Consider the following 23574-nt stretch of genomic DNA (forward strand, 5'->3'; position numbering starts at 1 on the left):
ATTTCAATTCTGCTTGCATCATATTCATTGTATTCACCTTTACTTGCTGCAACATGCTATCCAAAGATCTTGGACTTGCTGGACTAGATGCAGCTTCTGATGCTGCTGAGGAGGGCACTGGTGTATTTTTTTTCTCCCTACTTTGCTTAAGTTTGAAGTACTAGTCATTTCAAGTAATCTTGAGATCCTCAGAAAATTTAAAAAGAATAATCAGTAATAACACAAATAATATTCTAATATTTTATCAGTCCCCCACCAATTTCCACTTAAAGAGTATTTTCACAAATTAAGCCACCATCAAAATCTTCTAATAGTTACAAACTTGCTGTTATGTAGTCCAAACAAGAGGAAAATAGAAAATAGAAAAGAAAAAAGTTCCTTGTTAATCTTCAGGTTCTTCAAACCCTAATCCTTTCTTCTCTTGATAGATTTAGGAAATTTGATAAATTTGTAATCCACTTAGGCCCACTAAGACCCAAAATTCAACTACTCGGGTTCATAAATCACCCAAAGGGGGGGGGGATTCAAACAGGAAGGAAAAAAGAAACTTCTTTGCTGTTTCCCAGCTTCTATTTACTTTCTCTGTTTAGTTTTCATCTAAGTTCAAACAGCTACACTGTTAAAAAAGTTACAGTGTTTCACTCTCTGTCTCTGCTGTCTTGCATAAACAGTTTGCTAGAGCAAGTGTTATTGTAACAAGCTTATTCAATATACAGTCAAGGTCATACTTGCATTACTTTCGCTTTTCTGCAGTTTTCTCCAGTAGATGTCGCTGTTGCTCTATTTCTCTTTCTTTCTCTTTTGTGAGCTTAAATTGTATCATCTGCTTCAAGGCTTTTTAAAAGTCACAGGCGTCCAAATTTCATATTCCAAAACGTTTTCAACTTAATCTGTCTTGTATTTTAAATCCACGGTCCAACTTCCTAGCTTTTAAATTTCTTCTCTTTTTGAAAAAAAATTCTCTTTTCCAGTTCTATAAATAGTTCGCAAGTTTGTTCGCCACTATTCTTGGGCCTGGAAAACAAACAATTCCACCTCCTCTTCTTTGAGTCCCACTTTGAGTCCCAGGTTTATTTATTTTAAGGGGGTAAATTCCACAACAGAAGTTGGAAAAATCTCACCCAGATCGATCACACTGTTCCTCACATTCTATGCTTGCTGCATTGGTCAGCTGTCACAGCTCCAGTCAGGCACTCAATGGCCATTTTTTTTCTTCCCACTGGATTGAGAGCTTCCCCCCCATCAAACAAGGAGTATGTGGTCTCCTTGTGATCAGCAGATTGTCCTCTCTGTCTTCATCACCCCTCCAGCGTGATTTAGGTCCCTCAGAACCTCCTGGCAAGTCCTGTGGAGATGCGTCATATTGCTGCAATTCATCCCCGCCTCCTGACCCAGCACTGGGAATTTTCTATGAACCTATCATTCCTTGTTGATTTCTGCACTGGAAACCAGTCAGAAGAAGCTTCTGACCCAAGGCTACACTCTGAGTAACCCCGGATCACCACAGCTTGTTACCCACTGTGGCATGACTCTTGGCTATCCAGTCCCCAGAGCACCATGAACACAGAGAGGTGAGACTTGGATTAGAAACAAACTCTTAGCCTGACTTCACATTTCAAATTCTTGGAGGATGAATCAACCTGCACAAAGTCTATTGAAGCAGGCTTTATAATAGAAAATTTATTCCTTTGTAGAAATATGAGGTAAACAGCAATGTCTAGCACCTAGGGAGCTACATCCTACTAGGAGAAGATTCAACAGGTAATGCAGTTGGAAAAAGATAACGCAGGTGAAAACCTAAGCTTGTTGCCTGAAGTCTAATGTATCAAATCAAGAAGAATCATTGTTCCTCTCCATTCCATTCCCAAAATGTTGCTCCAGTTCTGAACTTGCATCACTGAAAGGTCAGTGACTAATTGGAAGTGTGCAGAGGAGAGCAATCCATATAAAAAGGGACTGGAGAAAGAAAAGCTATGAGGGAGGTATGGGTTATTTTTAACTGAAGAAGACTGCTGGGAGACATGGTAGTGGTCTTTAATATCTGAACACTGTCATGCAGCAGAATCATTCAAAATTACTCCAGGAACAAGAAGAAACAATTAAAATTATGAGGACGTAGATTTGATTTGATATCAGAAGAATTTCCTGTAGTAAGTTACTCAACAGTGAAGTCAATGGCCTTGGGAGGACATCTTCCCCTGAAGGTGTTTAAAAGAAGATGGATTGCAGGGGGAAGGGATTGGACTCTAAGGACCCTTCCAACTCTTATATTTTTTGGTACTGTAATTCAAGAGTAGAAAACAAATCCATGTGGGAAGAAATCATATAAACAAAAAGTAGGAAGAATAAAATACAAAAGGATAGGCATCATAGAAATTCCTAGTCCACTGCAGCAGAGGTGGGTTCCTATCAGTTCGGACTGGCACCTGTCACTGGAACCAGCCAAGACCCAGGCCTGCCACACCCCTGAACCGGTCCCCCGTTCGCTTGCCCCACCCACCCACCCCACCTAGTCATTCCTCACCTCCCGGGCAGTTTGCCTGCTTAAGCTGCCACATGGTGCCTGCCCTACACCCCAACTGAGCTGCCTCCTCCTGTCTACAGGTAAGTCTCAATAGCCCCCCTCCCTAGAGCTTGCTGCACCCCCCCCTCCCACTGACCCCACCAGGCTTGCAACCTTACCTTCCCCTGCTCCTTCCAGGAGCCCCAGGAGCCCCATTTTGGCTCCCAGGGGGCTTCAGGCCCAAAATAGGACATGGGGGGTACCAGTGACGTGCGGTGAGGTTTATGGCTGGGTGAGGCTGGTGACGTCATCAGCGCGAGCCATGGTCCCCTTCATGTTGACTCAGGAAGGCGGGGAATGGGACTACGTGTGCAGGAGGGTAAAGCTGCCTCAGCCTCCTGCACACGTGGTCCCATTCCCCTCCTTCCTGACTCCTGAGTCAACATGAAGGGGACCACGGAGCGCGCTCCACGGGACCGTGGCTCACGCTCCGCGGTCCCCTTCATGTTGACTCAGGAAGGCGGGGAATGGGACCACGTGTGCAGGAGGGAGTCTGAGGCTAGAGAAGCCTCCTGTGCACGTGGTCCCATTCCCGGACCACGTGTGCAGAAGGCTCCTCAGCGCCTTTTCCCTTTCCCCTTTTTTTTTATTTTCATGATGAGAGGGGTGAGGCTCTGCCTCCCCTGCCTCCCCTGACCGCACGTCCCTGGGGGGTACCTAGCAAGTCTCTCTGCAGTCCCTTGGGAGCAAAAACGGGCTGCAGTGGGGGGGGGGCTTCAAGGAAGAAAGAAATCCTCACCGTTTTGGGGATTCCCAAATGCATGGAGCAGATGTCTTCAAACTTGGCAACTTTAAGACTTGTGGACTTCAATTCCCATAAATCAGCTCTGCTGGCTGGAAAATTCTGGGAGTTGAAGTCCACAAGTCTTAAAGTTGCCAAGTTTAAAGATCTCTGGCATGGAGCTTGAATTGAGGGCTTATTGAAAGTGCGGCTAATTATCCTTGCTCAGGCTAAGCTAATCAATAGTCAAGCTCTAAGAATGCCAGATGATCAACGGGCATGTTCTCAGTTTCAAAATGTCTGGCTTTTCTTCTTCCTACCAAAGACTTCTGGGGAGGGAAAGAAAGAAAAAAGAAAGAAAGAAGGAGGGAGGGAGGGAGGGAGGGAGAGAAGGGAGAAAGAGGGAAGGGAAGGGAGAAAGAAAGAAAGAAAAAAAGAAAAAAAGAAAGAGGGAGGGAGGGAAGGGAAGGGAGAAAGAGGGAAGGGAGGGAGAAAGAAAGAAAGAAAGAAAGAAAGAAAGAAAGAAAGAAAGAAAGAAAGAGGGAGGGAGGGAGGGAGGGAAGGGAAGGGAAGGGAAGGGAGAAAGAAAGAAAGAAAGAAAGAAAGAAAGAAAGAAAGAAAGAAAGAAAGAAAGAGGGAGGGAAGGAGGGAAGGAGGGAAGGAGGGAAGGAGGGAAGGAGGGAAGGAAGGGAGAAATAAAGAAAGAGGGAGGGAGGGAGAGGAGGAAGAAAGAAAGAGGGAAGGGAAGGGAGAAAGAAAGAAAGAAAGAGGGGGAGGGAAGGAAGGGAGAAAGAGGGAAGGGAAGGGAGAAAGAAAGAAAGAAAGAAAGAAAGAAAGAAAGAAAGAAAGAAAGAGGGAGGGAGGTAAGGAGGGAAGGAAGGGAGAAATAAAGAAAGAAAGAGGGAGGGAGAGGAGGAAGAAAGAAAGAGGGAAGGGAAGGAAAGGGAAGGGAAGGGAGAAAGAAAGAAAGAAAGAAAGAAAGAAAGAAAGAAAGAAAGAAAGAAAGAAAGAGGGGCGAGGGAAGGAAGGGAGAAAGAGGGAAGGGAAGGGAGAAAGAAAGAAAGAAAGAAAGAAAGAAAGAAAGAAAGAAAGAAAGAAAGAAAGAAAGAAGGAAGGAAAGAGGGGGAGGGAAAGGAGAAAGAGAAAAGGGAAAGTGAAAGAGATATGGATGTGTGGAGGGAGGGAGGAAGTGAAAAAGGAGAGGAAGGAAGGACTACAAACCTGGCACTAGACACAGTTTCAGAGGATGCTTTGAAACAGCACAGTAATCCAGGGCTGGAAGGACTTCAGAGGTCATCTAGTCCAACCCCCTGCTCCAGCAGGGGACCTTATTATCATCTTGGTTATGTAGGAAAAATTCCCAGACATCCCCAAGCATTGCCAACCCCAGTAAAAAGAAACCTAGAGCAAAAACTTCCTGCAGTATTAAAAAGAATAGAAAAGGGGGCTGCTATGTATTGTTTAATGGATTGCTAAATTGGCCACACCCACCCAGTCAAATGACCACCAAGCCACTGCCACCCGGTCACATGATTGCCAAGCCACGCCCACAAAATAAGCCGTGCCCACAGAACCGGTAGTAAAAAACTTTGAAACCCACCACTGATCTACAGCCCCTGTGCTGAAGAGTGATGAGATGTTCAGAAACAAGGGAGTTGGACTCGGATCTTCAGCCTCTCGACTCCCTCTGGTGAGTCCAGAAAGAGCTGGAAATTGGAAAGTCAAAAAGGATAAGGAAAATCAAGCTCTAAGTCCGACTCTTGACTTTGGTGGCACTACGTCTGTTCCAGTGGCACTGAGATGGCACCCTTTGAAGTGGGGAGTTCCAGCAAGGTGATGTTGGGGAGATCCAACAGCCACTGCAGACCATGACTGCCGAAGAGATCTCTCTGAAGCCTCTTCTTCCCATCAGGCTTTGTCACAGAGTCTATGGACAGCCTAAACCCAGCGAACAAGATGTACCATTTCATCCTTTGTTCTTGAAATCATTATAGTGAATGGTTAACCAGGCAATTTGGGATTTCACCAAGAAATGAAATAAAGAGCACAAAGTCCAGGGCTGCCTTCTATTAGAGACAAGATCCAGAGGAGCTCCAATCGAGATGGCAGTGATCTTCTGGGATGTGGTGAGTACAAGCCAGACAAGGCTTCCTGGCATCCCATCCCAAGGGGCTGCTAAAGGCACAGCAGCAGCTACTTCCAGGTCACTCAGACCCTCCTGGAGCACATTCTGCATGGGCATCTTCCCTGACCTTCCATCCATGCAAAACTCAGCCTGCCTGGATTCCGCCCAGGCATGAAGTTGGGCTAAATCAGAGTTCTTCAAAGTGACCCCATGGGTTGGCAGCAGTAGTAGTAGTAGTAGTAGTAGTAGTAGTAGTAGTAGTAGTAGTAGTAGTTAGATCTGGGCAACGAGAGAACAGACTGCGGACACGAAGTGACTTAACAGCTCTTTATTAGTAGTAGTAGTGATCCAGCTTTCTCTGTGGTCGGAGGGTTCCCCTTTTATAGGGATCGGGTACGCCCCTCGACCAATCAGAACGATACCTGTTTCCCACTGTAGCAGCGGACCAGAGAGGAGACTTGCCACGATATATGTTAATATCTAACACCCCTCCCCTCCTAGACGGAATGTTGCGGTTAGTAATATAGTCCTTGAGATACGTTGGTGTTTGTCTTACTCGGGTGGAGCGTCGCAGTTCGGGTTGGTCAGAAGTAGTTATAGGATCGGTTTCTTTCCGTGTTTCGTTTCCGGGCGTTTGCAGGCTCTCGTTGCTTTGGCGTTCGGGGATCTGCTCGCTTTCGTTGCTTGGGGGTTGTTCCGTTTCGCGCCCGACCTCTTGTTCTGTCCTTGGCTCGCAGGTGTCGTAGTTCTCTGTGTTGGGGCTCTCGAGTGGCTGGCTTTGCAATGGCAGGTAGCTCTCATTCTCTGTTCGTACATCTGAGTGCGCCAGGCGACCCCGTAGTTGATCGATGTGCCTTTTCCAGTTCCGCCCATCTTCTAGTTCCAACAGATACGATCGTGGACCCGTGATGCCAATGACCTTTGCCGGCATCCACAATGTCCCCCCTGCATAGTTGTGGGCGTATACTGAATCCCCTATGCTAAAACTCCGAATTTTGCTTGTAGAGTCTGGGGGAGCGGTGGCAGAGTAATTTGGGTGAAGACGGTCCAGGTGAGACCGTAGACGGCGGCCCATGAGTAGTTCAGCGGAGCTCCTACCCGTCGTTGCGCTGGGGGTAATGTGTTGGATCAATAGGTAATGGTCAATGCATGTTTGCCAATCACCTGGACCCATCCTAGCAAGGGCCTCTTTTGTGAATCGCACCATTCTCTCCGCCTGTCCATTTGACGCCGGATGGAATGGCGCGACGAGGGCGTGCCGAATTCCCTGACCTGCTAGATATGTCTCAAATTGCATGGCCGTGAACTGGGGCCCATTATCGGAGACCAGGAGGTCGGGCAGGCCATGAGTGGCGAAAAGTCGCCGTAGAACCTTAATGACTGCCTCTGCCGTGGTTGAAGTCATTAGGACTACTTCTAGCCATTTCGAGTATGCATCCACAACTATAAGGAAAGTCTGACCTTGGAACGGCCCTACGAAGTCGATGTGTATTTGCGACCAGGGTGCTTTAGGCTTCTCCCATTCTGTGGTGGGCGCTTCCGGGGGTGCTGGTCTCGATTCCTGGCATGGGTCGCAAGTGGCCACCCATTCCTCTATTTCTTTGTCCATGTTTGGCCACCAAACGTAACTTCTTGCTAACGCCTTCATCCTAACAATCCCCAGATGACCCACATGTAAAGCATCTAATACATTCCTACGTAAAGCATACGGAATAACAACTCGATCCCCCCACAATAAACAACCTTGTAACACTGAGAGTTCGTCCCGTTTTGACCAAAACACTTTGAATTCCGGGCCCACGTTTCCCTTCGGCCACCCCCTCCAAACCCAAGTTTGAACTTGCTTTATTAAATTGTCTTTAGAAGAAAACCTTGCAACATCGTAAGAGGAAACCGGTCCTGAGTCCAAACAATCAATGAGCAGCACCGGTACTTCGGGAGTGGGGTCTGGCAAAAGGTCCGGTAGTGGGCAACGGCTGAGTGCGTCTGCGTGTCCTAGAGTGGAGCCCGGTCGATGAATTAACTTGTATGAGTACGCAGCCAGGAAAACAGTCCACCTGGTCATGCGTGGAGAAAGGGAGACTGGAGTGGGGCGGTTTCCCGCCAAAAGTCCCAACAGCGGTTTGTGATCTGTAATCAGTTCAAAATCGCGGCCGTAGAGGTATTCGTGGAAACGTTTTACCCCAGCTACAGCAGCTAGCGCTTCCCTGTCCATCTGGCTGTAATTCCTCTCGGCCGATGAAAGAGTCCTGGAGTAGAAAGCGATGGGTGCTTCTTTTCCGTCGGGCATCCGGTGGCTGAGGACTGTGCCGACTCCAAAAGGTGATGCGTCGCAGGTCAATACCAGCGGTAGTGTCTGGCTGTATTGGACTAACAGCGAGTCAGTGGTGAGGAGGCGCTTTACTCCGGCAAAAGCTGCTGCTTCGGATCGTCCCCATTTCCATGGTGTGTTCCTCTGGAGTAGACGGTGTAGTGGCTCAGCAACGGTCGCCTTCTGTCTCAGAAAAACGCTGTAGAAGTTAAGTAGTCCGAGGAAGGCCTGCAACTCGGTCTGATTTCGTGGTGTGGGGGCGTCCTGGATCGCCTTAATTTTCTTTGAAGTGGGGTGTATTCCCTGACCATCGATTCTATAACCCAGGAATTCTACGCTAGGCACGTTAATTTGGCATTTTTCCTTTTTGAGGCGGAGACCCTTTTCTCTGATTCTGGCCAAAACAGTTCTGACTCTTTTATTTAATTGCTCCTCGTTTGCAGCGGACACCAAGATGTCGTCAAAATAGGGGACGACTCCCGGTATCCCTTGCAAAAGTCGCTCCATGACGCTCTGGAACAATCCTGGAGCAATACTCACACCGAATTGTAGCCGGTTGCATTTGAATGCTCCTCTATGCGTCACTATAGTTTGGGCCTCCGCTGTGGCGCTATCTACGGGCAACTGCTGGTAAGCTTGTGCCATGTCTAATTTAGCAAATACCTTTCCTGGCCCCAACGAGTGCAATAAGTGCTGTACTACAGGCACAGGATATGCGCTTTGTTGTAGCGCGACATTAATTGTGCATTTATAGTCCGCGCAGATGCGGACTGATCCGTCTGGTTTGACTGGGGTCACAATGGGCGTTTCCCAGCGCGCGTGATCCACCGGCTCAAGGACTCCTTGCTCCACTAACTTATCTATTTCCTTATCTATTTTTGGGCGGAGTGCAAAAGGCACTCGTCTCGGTTTGAGTCGGATTGGCGCCACTTTGGGGTCTAAATTGAATGATATCGGTGTACCCACATACTTACCAAGGGTTAGGGTTAGGGTTAGGGCTGAACACATCCTCGAACTCCTTAAAAATCTGCTCAGCGCTGCTGTTTCCCACGGCGTTGATTCCGGTGACTTCTAGCCCCAAGGATTCAAACCAATTCAGTCCTAGGAGGTTTTGTAATGGTGCGCTGGCGATGGTCACGGGCAGCTGGGCTATGATGGGGACTCGGTTCCCCTGGTAGTCTCGTAGCAGGATGTCTGGAGCGCGTAGTTGGCTCTTTTTGAGGCTAGGGATAGCCTGTTTCATGGATGCCCATGAAATGATCGTCAGGGATGATCCTGTGTCAACTTCCAGCTCGCAAGGTGAGCCCTCCAAGAGGACTGTGACTCTCAGCTTTTTTGGCCGCTTGGTGCGGACCTGGCTTATTGTTGTGAGATACGTTCGCAATTCCTCTCTCTGGGTCAACTCTATTTCAGCATCTGTATCCTGAAAATACTCTCGTTGAGCGTCTTGATAGAACGCTCTCTCAGCTCTTTGTGTGTAATCTCTCTGGGGATACACTTGCTCAGCTCTTTGGGAATTTTCTCTCTGGGTAAACACTTGTGGATTTCTCTCTGGGCGCCCTTTTTGATTTCGCCAACCCCCTGGGTTGGGCTTCTGTTGGCGGTACATGGGTGGCTGCCGTGAGGCAGGGACTTCGCTCCAGCACACTCGTGCGATGTGCCCAAGTTTGTTGCAGTGTGAACAAACAACATTCCTGAACCTACAGGTAGACCTGGGGTGATTCCCTCTGCAGCTTGCGCAGGGCGACAAACGGAATCCGGGTCTCCCCCCAGGCCTCAAGTGACTGCTCCGCATCAGGTGACTGTCCTCGAACTCGGGATCCTCGTAGTCGGGGCTTGTGTCCTCGTAGTGAACTCTGGTGTGTCTTGGCGCTGGCTGGCCTGTGTTGAACCCGCGTTGAATTGTCTCCGCTGATCTGTCTGCTGCTTCTGAAGCTCTTGCCTCGTCGAGTACAATCTGTAGGCTTAAATTGGTTTTGGCTAACAGCCGTTTTTGTAGGGAAATGTCTCTCAGCCCGCTAACGAGTCGATCCATAATCTGCTCATCCAGGTCTCTGAATCCACAATGTGTGGCTGCTTTTCGTAGAGCTGCAACGTACTGGTTGATAGATTCTCCCGCCTTCTGGTTCCTTGTGTTGAATGCTTGGCGGCAAACATGGCGGGAAGGTTTTGGCGCGTAATGAGTCTGTAGAGCCTGTTGCAACGCCGTCCATGATACTGCCTGTATTGGAGTAGGCGCGGTGAGGTCTCTGGCCGTGTTGAAGACTTCTTTTCCGCAGTAGCCGAGGAAGATGTTTTTCTTCCGGGCGTCTGTGATCCCTGTGTATTCGTTCGCTTCGAGAAAACACTCGAAACGAATCATGAAGGCTTCCCATTCGTCGTTCGCTGGGTCGAATGGAGCGGGGGGAGTGTGCATCGCCATCTTCTCTCGTTTGAATTTGCCGCGCTGTGGTGGCCTGAGATGGCTGCCAGAATTTCTGCCGAATTCCTAGGCTGGATTAAATCCGGAGATTCTGGAGGTAGCGTTCTTCGTCCTATCTGTCTCTCGATCCCACCTTCGTCGCCAATGTTAGATCGGGGCAACGAGAGAACAGACTGCGGACACGAAGTGACTTAACAGCTCTTTATTAGTAGTAGTAGTGATCCAGCTTTCTCTGTGGTCGGAGGGTTCCCCTTTTATAGGGATCGGGTACGCCCCTCGACCAATCAGAACGATACCTGTTTCCCGCTGTAGCAGCGGACCAGAGAGGAGACTTGCCACGATATATGTTAATATCTATTTCTGAATAATTTTTTTTATTGTTTTTGTCTTTTTATCACATATTACACTCTTTATATCAACAGTTTGTACAATGTTACATCGTCGTATCTATGTATGTTTTCCTCTCTTTACCATATATTACAATCCTTATGTCATTTTATCTATACATTTTTATGATATTTAACATATTTACCTATTTTTATATACAGTTCTATGTTTATTTATGTATATTGTTTTTGGCTTAAATGTTTTTCTTATTATCCAACCATTCATACCACTTATTCCAAATTTCGTAGTATTCCGATTCTTCTTTGTCCTGTAATTTTTGAGTTAGTTTGTCCATCTCTGCGCACTCCAAAGTTTTTTTTATCACTAATTCGTCTGGCGGTGTATTGTTTTGCTTCCAGCATTGGGCGAAGGCAATTCTAGCTATAGTTAATATATGTGTTAGTAAATATTTAATTTTTTTGTGTAGTTCCCTTTAATTATTCCTAATAAAAGGGTTTCGGGTTTATACTTTACTTGTTCCCCCGTAATTTCTTGTGCCCACTTCCAGATTCTTTTCCAGTATTTTTGCGATTCCGGGCATGTCCACCACATGTGGTAGTAGGTCCCTTCTTCTTTTTTACATTTCCAGCATATCGATTTCAGTGTTGGGTACATTTTTGCTAATCTTGTTGGTGGTAGGTGCCAACGATAAAACATTTTATATATATTATCTTTCAGTGTCGCTGATCTCGTTAATTTATAATTTATATTCCAAATTTTTTCCCAATCCGCTAGATCTATGTTATAACCAAAAATTTTGGCCCATGCTATCATACATCCTTTAACTATTTCTTCTTCTAAGTTTATTTCTAACAAATATTTATACATTTTCGTTATAAATTTATTTTCTGGGCCAGTTAAGATTTTGTCTATTTGTTGCAATTCCGTATATATTCCATATTCTTTTATATCTTTTTTATATCTTGATTGTAATTGGAGGTATGGCCACCAATCTATATTGATATTATTCTCTTTTAGTTCTTGGTTCGTTTTCAAATTCCCCTGGTTATCTAATATTTCACTGTATCTAACCATTTTTGATAAATCTAGCGTATTGGGGTGTATCATGGCTTCCATGGTGGAAAGCCATGCCGGTATTTTCATATAGTGTTTTGCTTTAATTTTATTCCAGACTTGAATTAATGCTTCTCTAATGTAATGTCTATGGAAATATTTTTGCTTCTTTTTACTCTCTTCCCATAAGAAAAAGTGCCATCCTGTTTGTAGGTCGTGGCCTTCTATTGCTAATATTCTTTTGTTTTTTAGATTTATCCAATCTTTAATCCAAATTAGTGCTGCTGCATTGTAGTAGAGTTCCCAGTCAGGTAGTCCCATACCACCTCTGCTTCTATCGTCCTGTAATGCTTTCAGTTTTATCCTAGCTTTTTTCCCTTGCCAGATGAATTTTAGTATTATTTTATTCAATTCAGTAAAAAAAGTTTTCTCTAGTTTTATGGGGATTGTTTGAAATAGATATAGGACTCTTGGTAGTATGTTCATTTTTATAGTTGCTATTTTCCCTAATAGCGATAGTTGTAGTTTCCCCCATAATTCTAGGTCTTTTTTTATTTGTTGCACTAATTTTGTGTAATTATTTTCTTTTATGGTTGAGCACTTTGCAGTTAGCCATATTCCTAAATATTTGACTTTCTTTACTACCTGGAGTCCTATTGTTTTTTCTAATTCTTTGTTCTGTTTTTCCTTCAGATTTTTTGTTATTATTTTAGTCTTTTCTCTATTAATTTTTAGTCCTGCCACATCTCCATATTTTTCTAGTTCTTGCATTAACCTGTTCCCTGTTTCTAATGGATCTTCTATGATAAATACTAAGTCATCTGCAAAGGCCTGTATTTTGTATTCTTCCTTTTTAGTTTTGGTTCCTCTTATTTCCTGGTTTTTTCTAATTCGTATCAGAAGGCTTTCTAGCGTCAGAATAAAAAGCAGAGGTGATAGTGGGCAGCCTTGTCTCACTCCTTTCGTTATTTCAAAAGACTGTATTCTCAATAGTATGCTTGCCTTTTGGGTGGAGTATATTGTTTCTATTAATTTTTCAAATTTATTTCCTAGATTCATATTTTTAATTTGTTTCATGTATTGCCAATTTAAATTATCGAATGCCTTCTGTGCATCCAGGAATACAAGTGCCACTTGTTTCTCTGTATGCACCTCATAGTACTCCAAGATATTAGCAATTATTCTGGTATTATTTCTAATTTGTCTTGTTGGGAGAAATCCATTTTGATCTGGGTGTATGTAATCATTTAGTAATCTTTTTAGTCTCTCCGCTATTATTGTTGCAAATATTTTGTAGTCCACATTCAGCAACGAGATTGGCCTGTAATTTTGAATTTGGTTGTGGTCTGTACCTTCTTTATATATTAACGTAATGTATGCTTCCCTCCATGTGTTTGGTATTTTTGCTTTTGTCAATGTTTCGTTGTACATCTCCAACATTAGGGGTTCTATTGATTCATTCAGATCGTTTATCGTTTTGTACCATTCTGCTGGGAATCCATCTGGACCTGGTGTTTTATTATTTTTCTGTTTTTGAATTGCCTGTTTCAGTTCAATATTTGTTATTTGTTTCATTAGCATTTCTTTCATCTCTTCCGGTATTACTGGGGGTTCTTCTTTGTTCAAATATTCTTGTATTTGTTTGTCATCTACTTGTTCCCCCTTGTATAACTTCTCGAAATATTTATGTACAATCTTTTTTTCCCCTTCCATTGTGTGTTGTAATTCACCCGTTTCCTCTTGGAGTTGATATATTAGTCTTTTTTCTCTTTCTTTTCTCAATCTATAAGATAACCACCTTCCTGGTTTATTTGCTTGTCCAAAAAAAATTTGTTTCGTTAGTTTTAAGTGTTTTACTATTTCTTCCTGGACTAGTATGTTTAATTTGTGTTTCGCTAGCATCCAATCTTTTCTAATTTTGTCACTGTGGTTTGTTTTGGAGTTCTTTTTCTAGGTTCTCAATTTCCTTCTCTAATGCTTTCTGTGTCAGGCCTGTAATTCTGTTCCTTTTAGGATCTTTGGCCTGCCACATAATTAAAACATACATATTATGCTGTTTCATTGGTATAGTAGTTGGGAGGGGGGAATAGAAAGGAGTAGGATTGTGGAATGTATTGTTATGGATTTCTTAGAAGCTCAAGGTCGTCTTTTGTCTCCGCACCTCGACACCTGGCCGGAAGAAGAGGGGTGTACATGCCAGAGTGGAAGATGAAGATTGGACCATGTGATGAATTATGGGGTGTGGGGATAGATGATGAACTTTTAACTTGGGGAATTCACCGGATGTACCTTAGAGTTGAAATTTCACCAGCTTAATGCCAACATGCCTGTCTTATTAAATTGGAGTTTTAAGGACTACTTTGCCTTGGACAATGATTTAATTCTGCATGATATTTGGAACGCTGACATTCTGTTGTGCCCATTTTTCTTTATTTCTTTTTGCTGAATAAGCTATAATGATTCCTCGTATGTAGGCTTTCATGGTATCCCATAGATTTTGTATTGATGTCTGTTCTTTTGTGTTTTCTTTGAGAAATAGTCCCAACTCACACTTTTGGATAAATTCTTTTTCTTTTAATATTTGCAGGTTTAATGTCCATCTTCGTCTAGTTTTTTTTTCCCCTTTCCAGATTATTTTAATGGGGTTATGGTCTGCCCAGGTGTTTGGTAGTATTTCAATTTTATATACTTCTGCCCCGATTTCCTTATTCATCCATGCCATGTCGATCCGTGACCAAGATTGGTGTGGATTTGAGTAAAAGGTAAATTGTTTTTTATTTGGTTCCATTTTTCTCCAGATGTCTATTAGATTTAGCTCTTCCATCATCTCCATACACGTTGTTGGTAATACTTTTTTTTGTTTTTGGTTTTTTTGTCACTTACATAGTCTATTTTGCTATCTACTATGGCATTATAGTCTCCTATTATACAGATGTTTTCCCCTCCAATTTCTCTGATTTTTCCATGTAATTTTTTATAGAAATTTTTCTGGTCTTCGTTTGGGGCATAAATTGCTACCAGCAATATTGGTTTTTGGTTTATCCATATCTCTAAAATTAATATTCTTCCCCTTGGATCTGCATAGATTAAGCTTGTCTTTATTCTCTCTTTAACATAAATTGCTAATCCTTTTCTTTTTTCTTCTGCCGATGCTGTATATAATTTCCCCAATTTCGGACATTCTAAGTATTTTATGTCTTGTTGTTTGATATGTGTTTCCTGTAGACATATTATGTCTGCTTTTTGTTTTATTAATTTTGCCCAGATGTGTTTTCTTTTTGTTAGTGAATTTAAACCATTGACATTTACAGATAGTAGTTGGATTTCTTCCTCCATTTTCCTAGATCTCTACTTGTCCTTATTTTTATTTGTCTCTAGTTTCTTTTTGACTTCTTGTTTTTGGTCTTACTTCTTCTTCTTTCTGTTGTTCTTCCTCTTCCCTGCTACGTCCTCCCTGTCTTCCCTCCCTTGCCTTTTGTTGTCTTTCTTCCCTTCTTCTAAATTCTATTTCCTCTTCTGTGTTTTGTTTCTCTTCTGGATACATTAATTGCTCGTATAATTCCTGTGCTTTTTCAAGGTTGTCAATTTTAATTCTCTTCTCCTGCCATGTTACTAACATCCCTTCTGGTATTAACCATCTAAATAGCATCTCCCTCTTAATTAATTGCGTGGCCAAGAATTGGTAGTCTCTTCTCTGTTCCCTCACTCTTCGTGGGATTTGTTTTAATATTAGTATCTCCTTCCCCTCGTACATCATCGGTTCTTCTCTTGTTATTTTATATAGTATGTCTCTTACTTTTTTCCTCGCGAACCTGATGTGCACTTCTCTGGGTAGTCGATGTTTCCTCGCATAATTGGTGGTAACTCTATAAATGTCGTCGAGTTCATTTATGATCTCTTGCTTATCTGTGTTTAAAGTTTCTGCAATTAAGCCAGACATTATCGTAGTTAGGTCTTCACCTTTTACCTCTGTCACATTCTGAAAGCGGAGGTAGAAAGCTGCACGGTCCATCTCCATGTGAATAAGTGATTCCTCTAAATTTTTATTTGATGCTTTCATTTGTTGTTCAACCTGGTTTATTTTTGTTTCTGTCTGTTCTGTTCTTTTTTCTACTTCTTTTATTAATTGTTCATTCTTTCCCAGAGCTTGTTGTATATGTTTCCATTTTATCATCTAATTTCTGTATATCTTTCTTGACTTCATTTTTCATTTCACACATCTCTGCTTTCATTTCATTCATATCTATTTTCATTTCATTCATATCTTTTTTCATTTCATCATGGTTTTTTGTTGCTGTTTCTTGGAATTTTAGCATAGTTTCTTGAATGGTTTGCAGCACTGTTTGTATATTTTCAGTATTCGACCCCACATTTGTTTTTTCTGTTTCATTCATTTCTTCTGTTGGCCCTTTGGATGTTGGGGGGGCCGGCGAACCCCTTGTTGTTGGGTTTATTGCAGGGTTGATGTTCATCTTTTTTCCACTTCTAAGTGCTGTTGATGTTATATTTGCCATTTCTCTTATAGTTTTATCTTGTTCTGAAAGTATCTTGTATATATTGTCCCAAACTGGCATTCAATCTTTCCCCCCACCTTCTTTCTTTTTTTTTTGTCTTAGTATATCCGCATTAATCTTAGTATACTATATAAATTTTAAGTAATACAGTATAATAATAATAATAATTATTATACAATAATATCTAGAGGTGTTGGGAGAAGGGGTTATATAGGCAGGGAGGGAGGACTGGGGAGAGTCTCAATATTTGTTCATTTTAACATTTACAGTGCTATATTTAAGTACTTAAATGCTTAGATTGTTTCTTAATAATGTTAAATTTAAACTTATTTAAATGGTTGTGGCATATATAGCTAGTAATTGCCACCAGGATTCACACTTACTTATTTATGGTTATAGCAATGTAGCAATAAATATATATATAAATAACGCTATTTGTCTTAAATATTGATTAATTTAAATATTTGATTATAAAGATTATAACAATTGTATAAAGTTAATATAGACAGTTCATTCACCACTTTTTCCTCTGTGTTTCTTTAAGTTTAGAGCTTCTTTAAATTCTTTTAAGTTCTTTTCAAGTCCTTTCTTTCAACTTTGCTCAGATACTCCGGCTCTTCTAAGTTGTTACAATGTTGCGATTTCGTCAGCTTTCTCTTCCGCCTTGATACTTTGTTGCTCTATAATTAATGGCTGTCTGCTGCTGTTTCCCGGTCTAGCACGATCTTTCAAAGTCTCCTTCTGTCTCCTTTCTCCTGCTACCCGAGTCCACAGTAGCCTCAGCCAGATCGTATTTCTTTCCCCTCGTTTCTGTTCGGGCTCCTTTTAAACTTTAAAGTGTCGCTCTCACCTCTTTCAGTGGCCTTTTTGATGGGGTTTTCACGCCAGATCTCTGGAGTCTCTCTGTTTGCCCGTTCTCCTCTATAGTTTCGGTACGTCTTTTCCCAGCCTGTAGCTCTCCGCTGTTTTTACTTGTATCAGGCGTTGCAACAATGTAGCAAAAGTTGATTCAATTCTCTTCCTTCCTTCTTCTATTTGGTGGTTTGCCGAGGCTTCAGGTCCACCATTCAGTGCAGCAAGCGGCGAACGTTTACACGCTGGGTTAAAAAGGGTATCCCCAGTCGTAACGGGCGATCGCCTTCCGCCTCGTTCGTTCTGGGGTATCCCTACTTCTCCGCTTCACCCTACAAGCTCAGCGTATCCCCCTGGGGGATCCTCCAGGTGTGTATATCGGGGTTCGAAGAGCAGAGCCCTGCTTTCTTCCCCCCACTCGCCTCCATGTTACCACCGGAAGTCCCCATTAATATCTAACAGTAGTAGTAGTAGTAGTAGTAGTATTAGTAGTAAAATTTAAAAATTAGACTAGAGATGGAAGAGACCTTGGAGGTCTAACCCCCTGCTCAAGCAGGAGCCCCTTACTATTCCAGAAAAATGGCTGCCCAGTCTTTTCTTAAAAACCTCCGGTGATGAAGCACCCACAACTTCTGGAGGCAATCTGTTCAGCTGTTCAAGTTAATTGTCCTCCCTGTTAGGAAGTTTATCCTAAATTCCAGGTTTCTTCTCTCCTTGAATCAATAGGTTCTTGTCTCGCCTTCTGGTGCTTTGAAAAATAGGTTGACCTCCTCCTCTGTGGCAGCCCCTCAAATACTGGAATACTGTTATCATGTCACCCCGACTCCTTCTTTTCCCTAGACTAGCCCTATCCAATTCCTGCAACCATTCTTCATGTGTTTTTGTTTCCAAGGTTTTAATCATTTTAGTTGCTATTAGTTAAAGTAGTATTTATTAAATTATTTTTAAAAATGAATACTTGGGGATGATGAGCAAGCTGAACTTTTATGAAGCTATTGATGAGTGAAGAGTTTGGGGAGCCCTGAGCTATAAGATCTTCAAAGGACCTCCCAATGTCAAATTCTGACTTTGTTCTTCAAAAGTTCCATTTCCCCCAATTTACTCTGGCTGGGTTTATACCACAAAATGGGTGCCTTGAGCCACTGCAGGTTGTAAACTAGGCTCTTCACCTTTTCAAAGCTTCCACTCCCTTCTCAGAGGACCAAGTCTTCTGGGAAGCCAGAACGATGGCAGTCAAGCTCTGATCTCAGGAAGCCTTTCCTTGCCCACTCCCCAGCTGCGAAAGCTCTTTTTGGAGATTCCAGATCAATAATCACTCCTGACAATCCTGAAGGGAGTTTCCTTCTCCCCCATCCCTTGGGAGGCCCGACAGGTTTGCATATCAGCAGGAAGGGAGCAGTGAGTGCTGCCAGAATCATTGGCCGAGGACAGTGGTGGGATTCAATGTTTTTTACTATTGGTTCTGTGGGCGTGGCTTGGTGGGCGTGGCAGGAGAAGGTTACTGTAAAATCCCCATTTCCTCCTGATCAGCTGGGACTGGGACGGTAGACAATATATGGGGGCAGGGCCAGTCAGAGGTGGTATTTACCGGTGAGTATTTACTCAAAATTTCCGCTATCAGTTCTCCAGAACTGGTCAGAACCTGCTGAATCCCACCTCTGGCTGAGGAGGATCTTCCAGCACTGTTCTCAATGCGTGGGTGTGGAAGAATGAAACTTGTTTTCAAATGGGGTTATGCCTCTTCTAGGCTCTAGGTCCGTGATGGCGAACCTATGGCACGCGAAGCCATCACCAGTTGTCTTCCAGGTTTGGACGCAGCAGCCAGCTGGTCTTAATGCACATTGGTGTGCCAGAAAGCAGAAGTGGAGCCGCCTGATGCGCACGCGAGGAAAATGATCTTTTTGTTTCCAAGGTGCACATGTGCAATGGCCATTTGGTGATCTGGTTCCTGGTGCACATGCACACGCAAAAAACAGCAACAGGAAGAACGGCTACGCATGCCAAAAGACGCTGAGAGGGGTTCCCAGCCATCGCTTCTTAGCGGAGTAGAGCTGTGGTCAGGGCTTCCCTCCCACCGCACTGGAGCGGGCTTCTTGCATGGCCCCAGCCCTCCAGGCCATGGCTTATCTGTGGTCCAAAGTGCCTGGCTAGCTCAGGTGCCCCAGAAAAGCAGCAGCAGCGACAGCCACAAGGGGAAGGGCAGAAGCAGCCGGCCGGACCCTGCAGCCACTCCCATCCCAGCCACAAGTGGCACTGTGACAGCCGCCGGGGGCAAGGGGGCGGAAGCAGCAAGGACGGGCTATCCCTCCCTACCTGAGCGAGCTACTTGCACAGCTCCAGCCCGCGGCTCTGATGAGGCCCCATGGTCTGGAGTGCCTGGCTGGCTTGGGCACCACAGAAGAGCAGCAGCTGCAGGGGGAAGGACAGGAGCAACCGGGCAGCCACCGCAGCTGCTCCCACATGAGCGAGCCAGGCCCTCGGTGGCATCTTTATGAGGGCAGCTCACCTCCCTGCCAGCAACTCCTCCAGCATCCCGGCTGGAAGCATCAGCGCAACCGTTACCAGGGGCGAAGGGGTGGCGATGCCGAGAACAGGTGACCACCACCCCTTCGTCCCTTCCCCAACAGCAGCTGTTGTGATTCAGCTTCCAGCCGGGATGCTGGCAGAGGAGGTGAGCTACCCACATAAAGACGCTGCTGCGGGCCTGGCAGAATATATCCCAGCTGGAAGCGGCAGCGCTCCAGACCACAGATCCTCATCAGAGCCATGGGCTGGAGCTGTGCAAGAAGCCTGCTCGGGGGGGGGGAGCCTGGAACAGCACATCCTCGCCATCGCCACCTCTTCCCCCCCAGGAGCAGTGGTTGTTGCGCTGCTGCTTCCAGCCAGGATATATTCTGCCAGGTCCTCGGTGGCATCCTGATACCAGGGGCGAAGGAGTGGCAGGGGCAAAGAGCAACAGCCGCTGTTGGGGAAGGGATGAAGGGGTGACGGTAGCCCGTTCTCGCCACCGCCAGCCCTTCGCCCCAGGTAACTGCGACTGTTGCGCTGCTGCTTCCAGCCGGGACGCTGGAGGAGCTGCTGGCAGGGAGGCAAGCTACCTGCATAAAGACGCCACCGAGGGCCTGGTAGAATATATCCTGGCTGGAAGTGGCAGCGCTCTGGACCTCACATCCTCATCAAAGCTGGAGCTGCACAAGGAGACTGCTCAGGCAGGGGGGAGGAAAGCCTGGAACCGCCCGTCCTCGCCATCACCACCCCTTCGCCCCCGATAGTGGTGACTGTTGTGCTGTTGCTTCCAGCTGGGATATATTCCTACCAGGCCCTTGGCGGCGTCCCGGTACCAGGGGCGAAGGAGTGGCAGGGGTGAAGTGCAACAACCTCTTTTGGGGAAGGGACAAAGGGGTGACAGTCGCCCGTTCTTGCCACCACCAGCCCTTCGCCCCAGGTATCTTGTCTGGAAGCGGCAGAGCTCCGGACCGCACATCCTCATCAGAGCTGCGGGCTGGAGCCGTGCAAGTAGCCCGCTCAGATGGGGAGGGAGGGAAGCCCTTGCCACCGCTGCCCCCTTTCCCCTGGCGGCTGTTACAGTGCTGCTTCTGGCTGGGATGCTGGAGCAGCCAGAAGGAGGAGAAGCGCCATGGGGGAGGTGGGCGGGGCAGTCACTGATTGCAGATGCTTCTGGTGCATAGGATGAAACAGGCGGAATGACTACTGGGACCTGAGGCAGAGGCGGCATGGACATAGGCAACACGCCCGGCAGAGGCAGCGGCAGCAACAGCATTGTAGGGGCGGAGGATAATGCCCAGGGGTTCCCCCATAACCCAGGTCGGGAACATGGAGCCAGGAAATGGGTCTCCCAGGGCATCGGCTGGCCAAAGTGCGGACCTTTATAGGCCGCAATAGAGACAAAGTCTGTGCGCTGGGCGGGGTGGTCTTGGGGCCCGGCACAGGCCAGCTCAGTCACCCCACCAAGAGGAGCGGTTTCCTCTGTTGCCTCCAAAGGCGGCAGGGAGTAGCAGGCGTGGCTGCTGTGGATGTAAGTGGAAGGTGCTGGGTCCATTCCCTCCAAAACGGCCGTTATATTCCTCCCTGCAGAGCAAGAGCCCAGGGCCAAGCCCATTGGCCACAGCCTCCATTTCCAAGAGAAGGCTGTTCAGTCGCCCCCAGTGCAGTCCGGGAGACAGCAAAGCACCTCGGGAGGGCGGGGGAGGCTGTTTTCGCCCTCTCCAAGCTCCTTGAAAGCCTCTGGAGCCTGGGGAGGGCGAAAAACGGGTCTATCACGGGCCAAAAGGGGGGGGGGGTTGCGCGTGCATGCACAAGGTGTGCACATGTGCATGCGCAAGGGGGGGTGTCACACGCATAGCATTATGGGTAAGGCATGCCCACGTACAACCTCCTTGTGCTCCCCCCGCTTTTGGCACAGGAGCCTAAAAGGTTCACCATTGCTGCCCTAGCTGATGGTTTTATAGGGACCAGTCAAAAGAAATTAACACAAAGGGAAGTGAGGTGAAAGACTATTTTGAACCAAAAGGTTTAAAACTACATAACTGCATGGCAAGATTCAGGCAAGGGGTGGGGGCTGAATGCAGACAGTCTAAGCTGAGGGGTGTCCAAGGGCAGCCAGCATTGTGGGATGAAGGTGCAAACACCTTGCCCCAGTTCTGTCTGCTGCCCCCCACCCCCCACCCCACCCCCGACCTCTGGCGTGGCCAGCAGAAGTCCTCTGCGTTCAGCATACCCCTTGCCTTTAACTCCTACTTCCTTTGGGGAGATTCTGCCAGATGCATAGATGGGGGGAGGAGTGTTATTATATTATTACCATTATCTGTGTTTGCTTTTTATGCCTTTGTATGATAGTTTATGTCTATGTATTTATATATTCATTGAATTTCTATGCTGCCCATCAATCTGGTAAAGAAATAAAGTAAAAACAGATCCAATCCATGAAAAAAAAACCACGTATCATATAACCCCTAGCCAGAGCCCCAGTAACACAGCATTTGACCCCACCCCACCCCGCCTGGTGAAAGAGAAGGTCTTCCCCACCCCTTTTTGGCATGCAACATAAAGGAGAGGAATACAGGTTTTTGGTGTTTTTTTTAAAAAAGGAGTGTTGTTTCTCTTCCTCCCAGATTCAATATCAGAGACTCCTCTTAATGGTGGTTATTCTGGGAATTGGAGGATCGCTGCAGATTGGCTTCCAAGGATCTATGATCACCTATGCATCTGTGGTAAGCAATTGTTGTACCCAAAATGGGTCCTAGCCTGGTGCCAAAGCCAACAAAGACCACCAGATATGAGGAATGGCATTTTCAGCTTCTTTTGCACCAGCAAAAGGGTCTCAGCAGCTAAAGGAGCCAAGATCTTGAACAATCACAAGCACAAATTTTATACAGTTACAATTAAGGAAGTTAACATCCTATGAATCACACATTGGTTCCTTGACATGTCTCTTGATTGGATTCTTCTACTTTACCCTCCTTCTTCACACATTGCATGTTTATGTTAATAAGCTTTCTTATCAAAAGAAGTGTATCTTTTACTACTACAATAAGCCACAGTTTACCAAAGTTTAAATATCTATGTGCCTTAGCTAGCATTCTTCTTGCGGTCTTTCTAACTTGCTAGACAATTGTGTCCCATCATTTGTTACCCTCACAACAACTGCAACTTTCTGTGTCAGCAATTGGTTTAACAAACTTTTCAAATTCCAACCTTAGTCCTCCACAGTCCGCCTCCCAGGCAGGATCTGCATGGAAGATCTGCTGGTCACAGCTCTGCAGAACCTGCCTTGGATTCATCACCCCGAGACACAAAAGGAAGATGCCCCTTGTGCTTCAACATCTTTGGCAGAAGAGGAGAGGCCTGTGGGGGGAATCCTCTGACTGCTCTGCAGGATGGAGCAGCAGAAACCGGGGCCGTGTACAAGGACATCTCTGCAGGGTCCTCGGTGCTCTCTGAGCCAGATGGTTTTCTTGCAGACATTTCATTGCCCTAACTAGGTAACATCAAAATGAAATATCTGCAAGCCCAGAGCATCAAGAGCCCCTCATTTCAACCCTGAGCTACAAATAGTCTCCTTTATTGGGATGTGAGGGTTGTATTCCACACAATCACAAGACCCCATGCTGACTGAGGACTTCATACATTGGCGACTGCTGAAATCCCCCCTCCCCCCGAGGGTGCCCTGCAGGGCCATTGTACCAAAGGACATCTTTGCGGCCCTCCAGGACCCGGTCCTACCTCCCCATGTACACTTTTTATATTAAAAATGGAATTAAAAGAATTGGGAACCTGGCATCCTATCAATCCCTACATCTGCTGGTAGAGCAGTTTTGGTTTCTTCTGCTCCAAACAGCTGGGACTGGCAGGCCTCTGGGAGGCAGCCATCTCCAGGTTCCAGCCTCAAGAATGCCCCACGCTCCCCACCCTGTTTCCTCCCAGATCTTGAAGGGGTTCTTTGGAAATGCCCCTTTGAGGGTCCCCCTTCCCATCTTTAAATATTCCCCAGGCCCCAAAGAAAATTGTGGTTCTCTCCTGTAGGCAATGCCACCTCCCTTCCGGCACTTGGAACAGCTCTTCCCAATATTTTGAGAAGCCTTTGTCTTCCTTGCCATGTAATGTGCATGGAAAGGCACCAGCAAAGGCTCTTTGGAGACCTTCTA

General features: G+C 45.6%; 1 protein-coding gene across 3 annotated transcripts in view; it reads left to right on the forward strand.

Moving 5' to 3' along the window:
- The first annotated feature begins 1165 nt into the window (after nucleotides 1-1165).
- The window catches only part of LOC309398896 (solute carrier family 2, facilitated glucose transporter member 11-like), a 29261-nt gene continuing 6852 nt past the window's right edge, over nucleotides 1166-23574 (forward strand). The window contains exons 1-2 of one of the 3 annotated variants that reach the window (XM_081966183.1): nucleotides 1166-1571; nucleotides 22042-22140. In XM_081966183.1, the coding sequence (XP_081822309.1) occupies nucleotides 22066-22140 (75 nt within the window). In that variant the 5' untranslated portion in view covers nucleotides 1166-1571; nucleotides 22042-22065. Of the gene's footprint in view, nucleotides 1572-2563; nucleotides 2605-5345; nucleotides 5411-22041; nucleotides 22141-23574 lie in introns of those variants that run through there. The other 2 variants (XM_081966184.1, XM_081966182.1) reach the window with 2 other exon arrangements.

The sequence above is a fragment of the Natrix helvetica genome (assembly GCF_964273705.1).
Source record: "Natrix helvetica genome assembly, chromosome: 14".
Classification (NCBI taxonomy): domain Eukaryota; kingdom Metazoa; phylum Chordata; class Lepidosauria; order Squamata; family Natricidae; genus Natrix; species Natrix helvetica.